At 42.4% G+C, this 18502-nt stretch overlaps 1 protein-coding gene across 1 annotated transcript in view; it reads right to left on the bottom strand.

Annotated features, from left to right (window-relative positions):
• Positions 1-758: 758 nt before the first annotated feature.
• FRMPD4 (FERM and PDZ domain containing 4) overlaps positions 759-18502 on the bottom strand; it is a 530865-nt gene continuing 513121 nt past the window's right edge. Inside the window, exons 11-17 of the mRNA XM_058535435.1 lie at positions 16510-16636; positions 14149-14238; positions 13402-13584; positions 10916-11054; positions 5532-6596; positions 3886-5175; positions 759-2240 (exon numbers count right to left, since the gene is read on the bottom strand). Of these exons, the coding sequence (XP_058391418.1) occupies positions 916-2240; positions 3886-5175; positions 5532-6596; positions 10916-11054; positions 13402-13584; positions 14149-14238; positions 16510-16636 (4219 nt within the window). The 3' untranslated portion in view covers positions 759-915. The remainder of the gene's footprint in view (positions 2241-3885; positions 5176-5531; positions 6597-10915; positions 11055-13401; positions 13585-14148; positions 14239-16509; positions 16637-18502) is intronic.

The following is an 18502-nucleotide window of genomic DNA, read 5'->3' as shown; positions in this document are numbered from 1 at the left end:
GCTCTGAGCTAACATCTGTTGCCAATCCTCCTCTCTTTGCTGAGGAAGATTGGCCCTGGGCTAAAATCCAGGCCCATCTTCCTCTACTTTATATGAGACGCTGCCACAGCATGGCTTGATAAGCGGTGCATAGGTCTGCGTCCGGGATCCGAACCTGCGAACCCTGGGCCACCAAAGAAGTGGAGCGTGCATACTTAACCACTACACCACCGGGCTGGCCCCTTCTTCTATTTGGGAAGTATTTTAATTCTAGAAACATTGTGAAGAGCATTTGTGCTGACACAATAGAATCCACCCCCACCACATTTCTAGCCCAAATGGCATAAGCCAAAATTAAATCTGTAGGATTCTTGGAAGAAAGCATCAGATAACCAAACACTATGAGCAAAAAATTAATTTATTATATATATATTCTCTAATAATTCATAGTCACTTCTTGAATTTTAAATGTCTTTTTGCTATTTCCAATGCTTAAAAATCATAATTTTAAAACATAGGTACTGTTTTATATACATTGTGATTTCTTTCTTTTTTTTTTAACTTCTAAATATGAATGATATGATCTCCAAGTGTCTGCCTGGAAGGAAAGGGGATAGGATTCATTGTTTTGCTCTAACATGGTAGAATTTAAAGTTTCACATCATCATATACCTGGAATTTCAACTATAAGAAAAATAGCCAAATGTCATCACTTTCTTGTATATTTCTTTTACACGTATATATGTATAATATAAACAGAATACATCCAATTAGTACATTTCAACATTTCATCAATGTGACTTTTATCTCCTATTTTATATAAAATAACAAAATATACAGAGAAAAGAAAGGAGACGTCTGTTCATCGTACACACAAAGTAAATAAAAGTTCATGTATGGCTTTGCAAAGGTAGATTATGATGTGACTTTCATACTTTATTTATTTAAAAGCATCTTGAGAGAACGTGTTAGTGTGCTTACAAGAGCGGCCATGGTGGTTGAATGTCGCATTGAGAGTCCAACATTAGGATCCCCAGTGGTCTTTCCAGTGGCTGCCTCTGCAGCTTTCAGGAGACAAATGTAGTTTATGACCACTTCATCAATCTTCGCTACAATTTCCTGCCGCTGTGTTTCTGAGTTCACGACTTTAACTAATCGCATGCAAGCTTCTGTTAGGCAACAGAGCACTTGAAAGCTGGAAGTCATAGCTAGGAGCATCTCCTCTGGGCTTTTCTCGGCCATCGCCATTTTCCTACAGGCACTTCCCAATTGTCTGGACTCGATGGATAACAGTTGCTTGTACTGAGAAAGTGTAAGGTCATATGCTTCAGGGCGCGACTCCTCTCTCTTCTCCTTGGTTGCCCTGACAAGGCAGAGCAGCTCATTGGCATCATTTTGGGCTGCGAGGAACCCGTCAGGCATTGCATATGTGCTTTCCTTTAGGGCATTTATTCTTGCAATCCGGGCATCAAAAGCCAGGCTGCTGAAGTCCATATCATCTGGGCCACTCAGGTCTTCTGCCCAGACCTTCAGCACTAAACCTCTGGACAGCTCCCCTCCTTGCTTCTGAATCCCAACAGCAAGAGGTGGGCTGGTTGGTTCTGGCATGGCTTGAGTCATCTGTGGTCGAGAGAGGCAAGAGACCCGGTGGGTGGCCTCTCCCACCTCTTCATCCTCATCACCATCTTCATCCTGCCCTCTGCTCAAGAAGCAGTAGCTGAAAGGGCCCCGGCATCTCCAATTGCTGCCTTCTAGCTTCCGCAAGGGTAGTGTCCTATACAGCTTTGAGTCTTTGTGAGCCACTGGGGACCTTTTGTGAACCTTCCCTTCAGAGTTAAAGTGCATCGAGCTTTGGGAAAAACTTTTGGTGAGCTTCTTCCCCAGAGGGAGTTCTGCTCGCCTTTCTGAGCTGGCCTCCTGTGCTTCTGTGATACGGGGACACTTTAAGCTGACTGCACCCTTGGTTCTGTCTCGGAAGATCTCCAAACCTATAGATCCCGAGAGGATACTGCTGCTACGTCTCAGAGCCCTCTGGCTGGGGGGTGTCCTGAGGCTCCCCCCACTCAGATCCAGTGGCCGCCAGCTCACAGCCTCTCTGTATGCCTGGTTTGCTTGGGAGAAATCATTAGGGTCTTGATTTGGGATTGGCACCTTTGATTCTAAGTGAATGTTAGATGGTAGCAGGATGGGATCAGCTTCAGGATGTTGAGACCAAGCTGAAGGCATGCCTCCTCGTCTCTCCTTCCCAGGCTCTGTCAAAGCTACACTAGGGGTAGTAGAAAAACAGAGAGAATCATTAAGCATCTCATGGGTGGTCATTTTCACTAAATCTCTATGTGATGTCTGTCATTTCCCAAGGATGTATTCTGGAAGGGCTGCCATTTGTCAGAGTCATCCTGCTTTCCAAAGACTGCTTTCTGAGATCACATAACAGATTTCCATTTCAATACATTTTAAGGAATAGCGGAATCTATTATTTCTTAAACTACTGATTCATTTGGAATTGTCTAGAAATCACAAACATTTTCAGGAAGACAACGGAATTTCATGAATTGCCTTGCTCCCAATATTTATCTATTAAAGCTTAGATACACAATTAGAAAACACACATCCTACATATAGATTATTCAAGCATATTTATGATATTTAAGTTTCATTTTAAGGGAGTTAGGTTAATCCTGACATCAGTTACCTTTTTTTTAAAAGAAGTGGTCTAATTTAATTAATGCAAATTAAATAAGCTAACCTTTTTAAGAGGACCTCATGAGGTTTGGCTGGTACAGGGTTTGAAGTTGAGATACAGGGCAAGTTGTTCAACTTTTCTCAGAAAAGTTGTCATGTGAAGAAAAATAATCTCTATCTCACAGAATTTTTGTGAGAAGCAAGAGGTAAATTAGGTGAAAGCTCTTTGTAAATGGCAAAGGACTAAACAATGTGCTTTAATTAGTTTAGAAGTAAAGATATATATAGCTGTGCGATGAGTTAAGTAACATTCACCAATGGGTTTCCCAAGGCAAGTGAAGCCAGTGGTGGGTTTTGAGAAAGTAGATAATCTTAAAAGGGCAGGAATGGAAATTAACCAATATAAGATCTCACTAAAATCTATTGACCTATATGAAAAAGACATTATTGATGACATAATTTGAAATTTGTAAGTATGAAAGAGCATCTGCTTTTGCCACACGATGGCTGGCCAAGTGGACTGGTGAGAGGGATATGTGCCCACTGGGGTGTAGAACAGTGGAGGCAGGCACAGAAAGCGGCTGTGTTCTTGTTTCTACCTGTGTCTGTATTTTATTACTTTGGGGAAGATAAAGCAGCTCATCATGCACACCCCCAAAACCTTCCTGACACCCAGATATGCCAGACATTTCAGAATATTCCCCTAGGAGAGTCTTACAGAGGAGGAAGGAATCTCTAAGTATTGCTGAAAGGTAAATGATCTTCCCCAATCCTTCCAATCTTCCTGATAGCCTGCTCTATTATCCTTCCTTGCCTCTCAATAATGAAATGGCAAGATTAGAAATTTGATGTCTTGAGAAGGAAATCAAACTCTTGTGACTCTAAGCAAACCTATCTTGTAACTAAAAGTCACACTGGGCACTGCTAAGTCTACATTGAGAATTTAGAAAAAAAATATTGCTCCATCAAATTCTAACAGCAAGAACAGAGCAAGATTCTAAACAGCAAATGTCATTTAACTATTGTTCCAGTTCTAGAAACCTTAGCATTTATTAAACATTGGGGGATTAATGATTGATACTTGGCCTGGCCACAGTGCTGCAGCCTTTTTAAAAATTCTAACTTTTACTTAAATTCCAGACCTTATATTTTTAGGTTTGTTGTAAGGTTGGTTTACATGCTCTTGTTGTGTAATGCAAAGTGCTAAATCCATCATTGCTGTACCTGTGGTTTCCTTAATCTTGGGGAGTCGATGACATCCATCTCTCAAAGTGCCAAACAGGGGTTCGGCATTAATGGCTGTGTGCAGAGCAGGCACTGTCATCCGCGGGCACATCCCTTCTGTCTGTGGGTGTAATTCCTTAAAGGTGGCTCCGTGGTTGGGAAGCCCAGTAGCTCTCTCCTCTGAAGGAACATAACTCATGACTTTCCCCGAAGTCTCAGGAATCAGGTGCTTCCCCATGGAGGGGCAGAGTGGAGACTCCACAGGTGTGGCACAGGTGCTGCTGCTGCTGCCTGTGCCACAGCCTGCGTCTACTGAAGAGCCTTGAGAGCTCTGTAGAGAAAAATGGCCCTCGCTTTGTAATGACGACATCCGTTTGGCCAAGTGGTAGTCACAAAGGCGGGCCACACTCTCTTCTGCCTCAGGAAGCTTGGAAGGATGGTCACAGGCAGATGGGTCAACATCCTCTGTGTTATCTAAGTCTTTGGCTGAAGATACACAGGTGATGTCAGTTAAGAAGTGGTCCTGTTGGCCAAGTCCTGAAACCTCACTGGCTTCTCCATCGGGAGCCCCTTCATCCTTCCTTTCGGCCTCCCTTGTCCCCAGAACGGAAGCTCTCGGAAAGGTTATCCCTGTCGCTGCTTCCAACCCACTTTTTTCAGCCACCCCCCCATCAGTGGCCACATACCATCTTTGGCTGTCCTTGCGAAAGGCAGTTCTTTCCAGATTAAAAGTGCTTAGGTGTTGACTGTCCCTTGAAGACACAGTACCAAATTTACCTTTGGCATCCTCCTCTGCCTCAGCTGTTTTGGTCCCCTGCTGTTTTTTCCCTGGTATGTTCCCATTAGGGGGTGCTTTCCCCTCCCCATCACCCAGCTTGCTTTTCCTTTTGCTGGTGCAGGAATACGCCACCGACCCCAGGTGCAGTTTGCTAAAGTAGTCAGTGACTGACTTGGTCTCCATGGTTTCGGGCTCCATCTCTAAGTGGTCTGAGTGAAGTATCTGCTTGGAAGGCACAACTTTGGGTGGGAGGTCAGTCACCGGACGGGCAGCCAGGGCATGGGAGGACTTTGGAGGCAAGCCCCCAGCAGGGGTTTTGGAGGTGGGGAACTCTGTCTGCTCTTCTGCAAGGGGGTGGTAGGCTTCATGAGTGGCCAAGAACATGCGGGAGAGGTTTTCCGACTGCTTCTGCGCTGTGGCCAGTTCAGAACTCTCAGTCATTTCAGAAGAGTTAGTTTCATTGCCCGAGTCTGACGAAGACTCGGGACTATAAGCCCGCAAGATGGCTACACCTGCATGCCGTAAAAAACAAGAACCAATTAATGGATGCATCAGAGACACCAGAGACATGTAAGAAAATGGGACACAATATTATTTTTAAAAAATACGAAGTTTTTCCCTTTTCAGTAACGACTCTGATTTTATTGCACAGTTGTTCCAGAAATGGGGAAAAAAACGTGCCACATGTTTAAAAAAATAACAAAGGAAACCACATACACAAAAACCCATGATGGTAGTCTCAGCACATTTATGAAATGGTACATGCGTGAAATGGAGAACACCACATAACAGGACTCCAAGGGCAAATGGCTTGAAAGGATGAAATGATATGATTATCAGTGAATAAATGTAACAATTGTGAAAGAACCTGAATTGTCACTGGTCTGCTGTTCTTCTGACACGGACAGAGCTTCTAGAGCATCCAGCGTGGAAACGACGGTGTTATCCAGTCCCTTCTCACACTTCCCCTCGGCGCTGGTGGGCACAGCGTCAATGAGGGACACGGGGATCTCATCATTTTGCAGGCTGTTGCCTGGCTCCTTGTCCTCGAGGAAGGAAGCTGCCTGGCTCTGCGAATCCTCCTCATCTGAACTATCTCTAAAGCCAGGTGGGGGTGCGGCGATAGCCATGTTCAAGGAACGTAACAGAAAGTCATCCTCATTGTCATCCCCTTCTGGAGGGGGCAGGGATGTGAGGTCAATGATGTCATCGCTTGACCCAGAAAGGTTGAGGATAGGTGGTTGGTTCATCTCTCCCACCACGAGGTCCTCCTCACAGCTCACCTCATCCTCGTCCTCTGCGTCATCAGTGTTTTCTGCGTAACAGATGTCGTGCAAGAGGGGCTCCTCTATCCCCTCAGCGGCCTCGAAGTTCTTCACGTCACCTATGTTTGCATAAACAGAATTTGCCACATATTGGATGCTCTCTGCGTCTGGAGTGAGATCCATGCTTTTCATGTCATTGGCACTGCTGATGTAGAGATTCCTCTGCTTCTCCAGCAGTTCTGGACTCTCATCCAATAGTCTTTCATAACCAAGCGTCGGGGGATTAATACCATCATCCAAGGTGAGATCTCCAAAAATAAAGGACACTTTAGCTCCTCTTGGAGACTCCTGTGCTTTCTTTAGAGTTTCTGGTCCTGAGAGGGTCAACAGGGACCGCTGAGCTAGACTTCTGTAGTCTGCCTCACACGGAGCATCTCCAGGCTGGGTCAGCTGCTGGTTAAGTTCATCTGAATTATACGTGTTGTCTATATACAAGTGCCGGTGGTCTTTTGGACACATGGTGCCATCTGTAATCTCAACTGTCTTCTGTTTTGAATCTATATATGTTATCTGAGCTTCTTGTTCCCCTTCGCCAATAAAGGTGGTCATTTGGGGTATACAGTTCCATTCTGGGCCAAGGAGGTTATGCTTTCCTTTATTTTCAGTTCCTAAAGAGAAAGAATCATGCAAAGATACATTACTGTGCTGTCTGGTTTCTGGAGGGCCTTGTCGCTGCTCTTAATTTAACGGCTTAGAGCATTACTTTTGTAAATATGCTTATTCAGCTTTCCAAATATGGTACGGGTTGATTTAGGCTTCAGGTGTAAGGATTTCTTGGTTAGGAGAATTGACCTTAACAAAACGGATTGTGTGTGTGTGTGTGCGCGCGCGCACACACACACGATACATAAGATGGAGCATTCACAGGTAATATACTTCTCTCTGCTATTTCTAAGTATACTTAATACTTTGACAAATTTCAATTTTTATTTGTATCACGAGAACTCCTGAAGATTTGTTTGATGTTCCTCATGAATTAAAATTGCAAAACCCTAATTTAAAAATTGTTGTTTTGTTTGTTCTTCCTTTCAACAGGAAGTTTTGACATGGAGATTTTGCTCTGATATTTAACAAAACAGGGCAGTGTGTCATTTTGTCAATACTGCTTTGTAGATTCCAGAGGCAATATTTTGAGGAAATGTTAGGGCCACATATTCTCCCATTTGTTCCCTCAAATTGCCCCCTGGCCCTCGTTTGGATAATACTGATATCAGGTGTCCAAGACATATGGAAAAAAAATCAGTTTTAGTAAAGAGGTTTTTGCTCCCCCCCAAATTATACAATGGACTCAATGCTGAACAATGTTCCAAAGTCATTTTACTGAATACGTATATTTTCATGAATAGCAAGTAAAGATATAATTTTGAAGACATTGAGTTACACACCAGCCATATTTGCATGTTACCTTATAATAAATATACCTGTGGGGGTTCAGCATTGTTTTACTAACAACAACAATTTAGATTATGACTGGCTCTGTGTGTGTATGTGTGTGTGTGTGCGTATGTGTGTGCGTGCACATGTATGTCAGGAGTGTGGATCATTGCGGGAGGGAGATTGGTTCAGCAAAGTTGTGATGGAGCTCTGGGTTTAAACCAGGGGTTGGCAAACTTTTTCTGTAAAGGGAGGATCAGATAGTAAACATTTTAGGTTTTGAAGGACAATTGCTCTGTTGGGCAACTACTCAACTCTGCTGTTGTAACATAAAAGTAGCCATAGACGGTACACAAACAAATGGGTGTAGTGGGTTGAATGTTGGCCTACCAAAAGATACATCCACTCTGTGAATATGACCTTATTTGGAAAAAGAGTCTTTGCAGATGTAGTTAAGGATCTCAAGATGAGATCATCCTGAATTATCCAAGTGGGCCCTAAATCCAATGGCAAGTGTCCCTATAAGAGAAAAAGACAGAGAGATTTGGGCCACCCAGAGAAGAGGGGAAGGCCATATGAAGACAGAGGCAGAGAGATTGGAGTTACGTAGCCACAAGGAATGCTGACAGCTACTAGAAGTGGCAAGAAAAGATTCTCTTTTCTTTGGAGGGAGTATGGCCCTGTCAATGCCTAGACCTCTAGCCTCCAAAACCATGAGATAATAAGCTTCTGCTATGTTAAGCCCCAAGGTTTGTAATAATTTGTTATGGCAGCCCTAGGAAACTAATACAATGTGCATGGCTGGGTTCCAATAAAACTTTATTTAAGAACAAGATTTGATTCATGGGCCATAGTTTGCCAACTCCTGGTTTAGACCAATAAGAAAGCTGAATAGGTCAGCAGGCTGAAAGGAAGTTAATATATACTTATTCAGACCTTTGTAAGGCTCAGAGATGCATAAATATGTGGGTTCAGGGATTTTGAAAGTAATTGAAGGTTAATTTTCAAGATAGACAAGAAATGGGGGCTACTGTTCCTTATTAGAGATCTTGACTAAGGTGTTTGATCAATTTGAGACAAGAAGAAAAGACACAATCTTGGCTTTCTTCCAGAAGGGTGTACTGATTTGGTTTCTGGAATAATTTTAAAGACACAGAAGGATGTGGATTGGGAATTGGGATCTATATTGTGGCCCAGTCTCCCACAGAGTGGGAGGAGAGAATGGACTAGGGATGAATTGGCCTAAAAGGACTTCATTCTGTACACTTCTTGAGTCTCAGGAGATCTTTTGGGAGTTTCTGAAGAGAAGAACTTTCAACCATTAGAGGATGCTAAGCCCCGGGCTGCTGCTCGGCATGCGTCAACCTGCTGCTTTTTGGAGCAAGCCATCTCTCTTCCTTGTCTCCCCTTCTTCCACTCTCTCTTTCTCTCTCTCTCTCTGAGAGTGGAGAGAGATATTTGGAACACATGCCCTCACCCTCGTTCTCACTGTGGAACTGGGAGAAATTACTGAAAGGTTGAAGTTCCATTCTTTCTCCACAGTGAGAATACTTTTTGGAACTAAGTTTTTGCCTTTAGAAATTTGATTAAATATTACATAGTGAGTCACTATATATTGGACAGAACCATTATTCCTATAACTATTTTTCAAATGGTAGGTTTGGTTTTCTTCACGCACCTGTACGATCTTTTTTTTTTTTATAATTTTATTTATTTATTTTCCCCCCAAAGCCCCAGTAGATAGTTGTATGTCATAGCTGCACATCCTTCTAGTTGCTGTATGTGGGACATGGCCTCAGCATGGCTGGAGAAGCGGTGCATCAGTGCGCGCCCGGGATCCGAACCCGGGCCGCCAGTAGCGGAGCGCATGCACTTAACCGCTAAGCCACGGGGCCGGCCCCACCTGTACAATCTTAACAGTCCACAGGGAAAAGGTTTTATTTTCAAGATAAACTTTAAGATTTGAAAACAAAAAGTTGAAAACTGATTTTCCAATGTGAAAGGATTGGGTTAAATTGCTGAACTGCCCCTCAGAATTTCAAAGGTCAGCATTCAATTGCTCTAAATCTCCTAGCTCAATGAAAACATGTGGTCATAAAAATGTTCACCACCAAACCCAGCACATGCTCATCACCTCTCTTTGTTCCTTCCCTGTTTATTTTTAACCATTTGTGCCTCTCAGTGTCTTTCTGCGTCTTGTGTCTATCTTCCTTTCTTCTCTGTGTTTCTGTCACTTTCATTCTCAATATTTTTTCACTCCTGGTTTTTCCCCTGCCAATTATTAATAGAAGTACTGGGCATTGTTTTAGGTGTTGTACATAGATTTTTCTCTAATCCTTACCTTGCAAGCTAGGATTTTAATTCCAATTTTACAAATGAAAAAATCCAAACTTAGAGAAATTTTTTAAAAACCTGGACACTTCAAGGTGGGGCTGGATTAAATCTAGTAGCAAGTCAAAGTTGCCTTCTGGCATGCCTGGTCCAACTCTCGCTCTTTCTCTCTGGTTTCCCTTTTTCCTATGACTGCAATTGCTTCCATGTAACCAGCCATCATGATAAACTGTGTATTAGTCTGTCTGTGTGTGTCTATCTACATATTACAATATGTTTATGGAATAATGATTTCTGTTTTCTGCTAAGTTAAAGTGAGAGAAACTTTAAAGTTTAAAGAGAGAAGCTTTCTCTCAGAAACGGCGACAATGGAATTTGTTCTTGAGAATTTCCCTTTTTTTTTAAAGAAACCCTGATTATGTTACCCCTGACTATACTTTTTGCACGGGTCAGTAGCTCTGGCTTGAATGCTAGTGTCTGTCCATCCAGACACTCTGTCCAGTTACAAAGCGTCCCCCGCAGATGGAGGAAAATGTTCAAACACTGAAGAAAAAAGTTCTAAAACAAATCAAAACCACCCACCCTCAAAGAAACTACCACTTAAACAATGCAGCCCTCCTTGCCCTTAGTTGGGGGCTATTTCATCCTGTCAAATGGCTGAATTGAATTATTTGATGTCTTTGCCATCTTGATGCTCCTACAGAGCTAAGGTGGCTCCCGGGGTCCCTTCTAGAGCCCCAAGTCCTCCTGTTGGTAGATTCTCAGATTCCTGGAGGTAAGTCTGACGCAGGAGGAGGCATCCAGGTGTCTGGGCCTAGGGCTTAAGGAGAGACCAGCCCTAAAGCTGGGGGCTCACAACTCCTATCGGGCATTCTACAGTTAGTTCTCTGCCTTCTGACCTCTGTAAGAGTGAGGCAGTAGAAACCAGCCACAAGGACCGAAGCTTACTCCCTTCACAATAATTCAATCACTATCTTTGAAGCACGCACCCCGGCATTTCTAAGTGACGTGTAAGATCTGATGGAAACATCAACATTTTCATTAAAAAAATTAGACCATATCAGAAGTATTTGAAGGCTTTTGTGTTAAATTTGGACATTAGATTTTTTTAAGGGTACAATGTTAACTTTTCAAAAAACATCCTTTTTTTTATTGTTTTTTATTGTTGTTAGGTGAGGTGGAGGACGGGGGTCATTGCTTCAGGAGTTTAGGAAGAGAATACCTGTTTCCTGGGTCCCTGCATTTTTCTTGTTGGCCATGTTAAATATCGACCTCCTGGAATCCACAAGCAGCCTGTAGTATCCAGCCGTTAAGCAGGCCAGGTTCATGGCATCTGACGATTCCATCAGGAGTGTGATGGGCTACACAAAAGAGAATGTTTTGGTTAAAGCCATCTCTTCTTAATAATGTCCCTCAGGTGACAACAGCTACATTTGTGCTTAGGAAATGGAAACAAAAGAAGTTACTGAGCAACCGTTTCATTAGAGAAACACAAATGGGGGGAAAAGTCAGGCATAACACAGAAAGCCTTACTGCAAAACATTTAGGTGATGCCATTTTGAAAGCCTAGACATTTTGAATCTTTTCCAAGTTGTATTGGAATGAAAAAAAAAATAACATTGGTTTTGTTCCTAAATAGTTAACATTTTAAAAAGTGATAGTTAAGGAGTCTGTTACCAGATGTGAATCTGCAATCTTAAAAATGACAGGAAGGGTAAGTTTGGGTTTATGGTGAAAATTAGTGTTGAAGACAAGTAAAAATCAAGTGGAAATTACTGCTAAGACTGAATGAAACGTGTCAAAGAGATGCAGGAAAAGGATGCTTCTAAAAGAAATTGTAAATTCACAGGAGGGCAAAACAGAGACGGGAGTCAAGAAAAGGCCTTGCTAAAACTTTCTGGAAACAAGGAGATTATGACATCATTGGACGTGGATCTTGGGCATATAGGGAAGGAAGTGTTCAACAGAAGCAATTATCCTCAGTGAGTCAGGAAGGGTGGACTGGCTGGCGTGTTCTTGTTGAAAGACAGAGAAAGTGAGAGAGAAATAGGGGAGCAAGAAAAAAAGCAGACACCCAGAGAGGCACAGAAACAGTGAGACGACAGGCCTCTTGCTTTTACTCCCAGGTGTAGGACACTGGCCAGGTTTGATGGCCCTGCTGGTGGACTCTAACTTCCCATCCAAAGCCCCCAGATTACTCGATGAATAGCCTTTTCCTTCTGTTTCAATGGCAGTCTCCTCTCAAGACACCCCACAATTCTGTCATATAGGCAGGAAATCATCGATTGGGTCTTGTCCCCCAGTTCTTTTTCTTTTCCTTTTTGTGAGGAAGATTAGCCCTCAGCTAACATCTGTCACCAATCCTCCTATTTTTGCTGAGGAAGACTGGCCCTGGGCTAACATCCATGCCCATCTTCCTCTACTTTATACGGGACGCCACCACAGCACGGCTTGACAAGCGGTGCATTGGTGCGCGCCCGGGATCCGAACCCCGGCCGTGGCAGCGAAGTGCACGCACTTAACCACTACGTCACGGGGCCGGCCAGCCCCCAGTTCTGTTTGGGACGGATTATCTCTGTTATCAGATCTGTGATGACTGCACCCAATTCACCCTTTCCTCTGCCCCTTTTTCGTGATGGGGCTATTGTTCTCAGCATCTTTGGCTATGGACTGGGCCAGGCGTTCCAAGTCTATTCTTGCACTTTCATTGCCATGAAGTCAACTGGAACCCCCTGGATTCAGCCCATGACATGTCATGGGCCATGGCCAACATGTCTGAGCTCCACTTTCTCCCTTTCATGGTCATCTCTTCCTGCTGCAGAGCACACTGATGCTTTCTGATTTGCTGTGTAGAAACCTTTTTTCTCATATCCTCATTTACTCTTAATTCACTCCTCCCACACCACCCTAGTGGGAGTGGAAGAGGGTCCTCCTCGCCAGCTCTCAGAGCACCCCCCTGGTTGACACTATTTCCTTTGTGGACTCACTCTCTCTCTTCAGGTCCAGTGCATTTTCTCCACAGAAACTTCAGCCACGTTAATACTACCCAAATCCAATACACTCATCTATTACTGGGACAAGACGGTGGGGACAGGGGACCTGGATTATTTCCTGTCAATTTCTATTTTGGGAGTAAAGTTTTGCCCTTTGAGGACAATCTCAGATTGTTGTTTTAAATGGAATGGCTATGACATTCTTAGGGGCCAGATGTTCAGTTGGTACTAATTGCTATAGTACGAAAAGACAGACTGACTAAAATACTCAGCTTTTCCAAAAGAATAAACACATACAAACCCAAATTAACAAAAGGAAATGGGAGTTGTAAACAAAGTTGGGAAAAATCTCCCTGCCTCTCTATACAAGAGTCATATATTCTAGAAAGTTAGTAGGGAAAAATCTTCCCTACTCTCTAGCTAAGATTCATGTATTCTAGAGGCAGAAGGGACCTTAGAAATGAATTCGCTTGCTTTCTCATGTATAGATGAAGAAATTGAGCCCAGAGAAGTATAGCAACTTGTCCCCAAATCACATGGCTATTTAGTGAGGACTGGAGCCCTTAGGCCTAAGTTGGACGGATTTTTTCTGCACGACAGCGCACCTTTGATGCTCTGCACACATTGAAATTTTGCCTGCTTTGTAAATATCAGCAGTGTTATCAGAAATGAGCTGTTCAAATCAAGGCCTTGTGTCAACATCTGAGAGACTCACCTTCACATCCAGCACATGGAGCTCTACCCTCACCAAGCTTTCGTCTTCAGTAAACATCTCGATCCTGTTGACATGGCTGAAGTCAGCTAAAAGAGCCACCAGATTGGTTTTGGTGTTTATGACGTGGCTTATGCCATACCGGGGTCCAACCAGGAGAGTCACCTCTGAGCGCTTTTCTGCCTGCTGAGAAAGAGATATTGACAAAATATAAAAATACCAGACCTCTGAAGAGCCATGCAAAGCTGCAACTGCGAGTCTGTTTTTATAAGATTACATTTTCTTTAGAAAGTATTTCTGGGTTATATTGTACTAAATCATCCAATTAGAAGAACCAGATATATGATGGCATCGAGGTGCTGATAAATTATGAATAATGTAGAAAGTAAATGTTATCATAGCACAGATATTCATAACCATGAAAGGCTTTTAGAAATGAGGAATTTTTTTTTCTTTTTTAAGGTGAAAGCGACTTCTGGCCCAACGATTTAAAAGAAGGCCATTGTCAGAGTGCATCAATTTCCTTGGTTCTTCACATTTCTTTTTCTAGGGCATTCTGCAGTGGCATTATCTAGTTTAACATTTCTTTTGATATTTTCAGACTGGGGTGCAGTCGATTAGAAATGAGGCTGGAAAAGATTCACAGCTGACTTGCTTTTGTCATCAGAAGCAGCTCATTCAAGACAGCCTATGCAGTGACATTCTGCAGACCTCCGTGGCCTCCAAGAAAAAGCAAGAAAAAGAAATTACCACTAATGTTGCCTTGAACACACGACCCCCATACAATCGAAGGTCACTGAGGAACTTGAGATAATGGACCTTGGCTTGCAGTGCAGAGAGCTGAGGAGAGAAAAGAAACCTCAGGTGTTAAGTCCATTGGGTGTGATTCAGTTTCTGCTGGAGACCAGCCGAAAACCAGGGCAAACTAGGATGCTTTTACTGCTGACAGATGGGGTGTGACAAGGACTCTTCATGAGGAATGGAAGTAAATTGCTCTGTATTTGGTTTCCTGATGAAGGGCTGCAACAGGATATCAAGATTAAAATCTCTTTATTTGGGAGGAAATGTATGGAGGGCTGATATGCTGGGCCAGGGCACTCAACAAGTGAGAAGATGATAAAATATTTCACTGAAACATCTGCACATGGGGAGATTTCAAGAGGCGAATGTTGCTTTCCAATTAGGGACAAAGGTGGGTTGCATATAAATTCTCCCAGAGCACAGGAGACTCACCTGTCTGCAGAGTTGGTGCAGGCTGTTTTGAACACACACCTGCAATCTATATAAAGGCTTTTAAATAGGCTCTACACTCCCGTCTCAAGTTTCTTCCAGTCTCGGAAAGTTTTTAGGGAAAATGAACTTTCGGAGCTCCAATCATTGTGGAAATGTTTGAACTTAAGTCCCTGTTTTATTGATTCAACTCCAAAAATCTACTGAGTTTCATGAATGATTTACAAGTGAAATTTTATCCAGATAAAATTTATCTTCATAAAGACTTAAAAATGTAGATTCCCACATCATAAAAAAAAGTACTTGATTAAAAAAAAAAAAGTCAAGGTTTCATACCGAATGTGCCAGGAATGTTTGTTAGGGGTGAAATTTTCCAACAAGGTGTAGACCACCATGTAGCAACGACTGTGAAATTCTGTTTTCAACTGCAAACGACTTGCTAACTCATTTGTTAACTATACCTAAACTCACTACCCTTTATGTAATTATTTTGTACTATTCGTCCATCCTACTTCTTTCAAAAACCCAAAGCACTTTGCAAATTCATTTGAAAGCAAACCACTCACTCTTGGCTAGAAAAATCTCTTTGCTAGAAAAACTGACCTTTCCTAGGAGGACCGTGATTGATAGATCTTAGAGCAGTTACCCAAATCATTACAAAACCAGTGAGTAGGCTTGAAAAAAATCATATCAAGTCTATGAAAAGAAATTAGCTTAGGGCAAATCAGAACTGAAATTTAAAAAATCTTGATCCGTGATGTCCTGCTGTATTTCCATGAGCTGAATGCTTACAGAAACTGAGAAGTAAGTCAAAGGTGGCTGATCGCGTGTTGAACCTGATTACATGTTTTTAAAAAGTCATGAGGTAAGGAGGGAATAGAAATATACATGTCTTCACCAGTAACTTAAAATCTGATCCCAAGACCAAAGAATTACCCAGTGATTTGTATTGGAGTCACACAAGTTTCTATGGCCAACATCAATTGGACAGTGTTCTTGGGTTGTCAGACTGCTTCCAATTTTATAGGTCCAGGATTTTAAGGCTCCTTCTCTTTCTGGTTCCTGAAACCCATTGCTTTTTACGATCTATAAACACAACTCTCTATTCTGACCAACAGTATATTTTAAAATGTGTTTCTTTGTGTTTCTTCTGCTTGATAAAATAAAAAAGGAGATTTTATCACCAATGATGGTGAGCGACAGAAATAATTTTATCTTCCCTCCAAAAATAAGATTTAATTCAATGGTTGTCAACTCGGGGTGACTTTGTTCCCTTGGCACATTTGGCAACGTCTGGAGACATTTTTGTTTGTAATGATTGAGGGGTGGGGTGCTACTGGTATCTAGTGGGTAGAGACCAGGGATGCTGCTAAACATCACACAATGCACAGGACAGCCCCCTCCCCCAACAAAGAATGATCTGGTCCCAGATGTCAATGGTGCCGAGGGAGAGAAACCCTGGTTTAATGAATGTAGCATCTTGTCTGCAGGCACCCTTGCCAGCTGCTGTGCATTTAAGCTGGTCTGAGTGATAAGCAAGCGGATGATGGAGATGTGAAATTATCTTGCAATTCTATCCTCTAATCACAAGGTCTCCGAGGCCTTGCAAGGTTCTCCTGCATGCACACGTGAACACACACACACTCTCTGTACAAGGAGTCTACAGCTTGCAAGAAACAAATAGGTTTCCATAAGAATACTTATTTCTCATTAGTCTTAGAAACATGTTAAGAGTTTAAAAAAAAAAGGTTATACAGTGGTACTGCTTCTGAAAATATGGTGCTAAGTATTTTATTCAAGGGCTAATTTTAAACATTTTAAAAAATGCATGCAAACCTCTCTCTTTAAAATCCATTTTCTATTAAGATGCAAATGTGATACCTTTTTACCGGGTGGTACCAAGTTTTGATTTGCTTTGACAAGGTGTGAAAGTGCTTTCTTTATGTTCTTCTCCTTCATGCTTTGCAGCACAGCAGAGGGAAGAAAAGTCTCTAATCCCCATTCTTTTCTGCAATAAAGAGCATATCTTTATTTCACGTTCTTGTGATGATTAGTTATCTAAGACAAAATGGCGCTCTGATGTTTGCTGGAAAAAACGAGCTCTCGGTAATGCAGGGAATGGAGACAAGTCCTCAATTAGGGAAGCAACTTTTAATTTACACTCAGGAAACATACTATTTGATCATTAATACTTATGTTTGCATTTTAGAAGAAACATATTCCTCACTCTCCAGAGAGAATGCTAACAAGTCATTGGGGACCAATAGAAACTGCAGAGAGACTTTATCCAACCCATCTCTGATATCGTAGAATTCATTCACAAATCTAAGTTTGCATTCCCAGCACCCATTTCTCTCCATCCCTTTGTTTATTCCCATTGTCACCTCTCCTCATCTGCCCACACTCTTTCTTCTCTTAGAAGGACAGATGCAACTCCTTCTTGCCCTCAAACTATTCCTCCCTCCCCATCTCCCTCATCAATGGCTATTTCTCTAGAAACATATAGTTCTCTTTTCTCCTAGCCACATCATGTCTATCTAACTTCCTCCATCAACATTTCTTGCTGGTGGTGAGGGGAGTGCTGCTGGTGTGGAGTCAAGGTGGGGTTCATGACCCTTAAGTATGTCTGGTACTGATAGGGAGGTGCAAACATCATTCATAGATGTGGATATGCAAGAAAACAAACAAACAGGGACCGGCCCGGTTGCCTAGTGGTTAAGTTCGTGTGGTCCACTTCAGCAGTCTGGGGTTCCCAGGTTTGGATCCCGGGCGCTGACCTACACACCACTCATTGAGCCATGCTGTGGTGGCATCCCACATATAAGATAGAGAAAGATGGGCACAGATGTTAGCTCAGGGCTAATCTTCCTTAGCAAAAAGAGGAACACTGGCAACAGATGTTAGCTTAGGGTCAGTCTTCCTCACCAAAAAACACAAAAAAACAAAAAAACAAAAAAAAAGAAAAAGGAAAACAAATGGGACTGGGTTTATATATTTTTGCCAAGAGCTCATTTCCCCAGCAGTGACTACAACCCTATCCTAAGAAGGCTCCACATTTTGAATTCTAGGAACTCTATCCTGATTGGTCATGTGCCTAACCAGTGTCTTCTAAATTATGTGAAGACCTTCGGGAAGGTTCTGGTTATTTCTCCTGCTCCAGATCCAAAGAAGCGTAAGAAGACAGCCTTCCCCCACTTGACCATTCAAGCTCTTCGTCACTAGTTAGTTAGGATCGGGTTTTTCATGATCACTGTTTTCTTCCTCAACTTGTACTTGTTATCTTTACCCATCATTTGGCACTCCTATGAGCTACCATGTAATTCTCCTTGTATCATTATTTTTCATATCTTTTTGTCTTGTCTTTATAATCAGATCACAAGTTCTTCAGTGGTTAAGATTATAATTTATACTTATTAGTACTTTCTACTGTCCTAGTGTGAATACCATATAAAATGCTCAATGAACATTTGTTGGGTGAATGAATTTATTAATGAGAACATTATCATAGACTCTGCAAGATTCTTAGTCAAGCTAGTTATCTCTGGAGGTTTTTGGCTATACCATGTTCAACCTGGTAAAATGTGGGTACAGAGAGTAGAAACAGAAATGCATTTCAATTGTCTAAAAAGCATCTGAAGTTGTGCAGGCCACCTTTTCAAACGGGAGCCAGTTTCATCTGTCTCCAAGAACTTCAGAGAGGGGAGTGGATGTGGGTGTGAATGTATCCACCCCAGCACCAGACCTCTTTGTGAGCCGAAGCTCTCTCAGGCTCCAGTCACGGCACGCGCAGCAAGAGAGAAAGAGATAAACCATCTGCCAGAAGGAGTGGACCAAGCCTGGAAGGCCTGAGGTTCTCAAACTGCACACAAGGCTT

The sequence above is a fragment of the Diceros bicornis genome, chromosome X (genome assembly GCF_020826845.1).
Source record: "Diceros bicornis minor isolate mBicDic1 chromosome X, mDicBic1.mat.cur, whole genome shotgun sequence".
NCBI classification, from domain to species: domain Eukaryota; kingdom Metazoa; phylum Chordata; class Mammalia; order Perissodactyla; family Rhinocerotidae; genus Diceros; species Diceros bicornis.
Note: the sequence above shows the minus strand (reverse complement) of the source record. Positions and strands in the feature narration are given on the sequence as shown.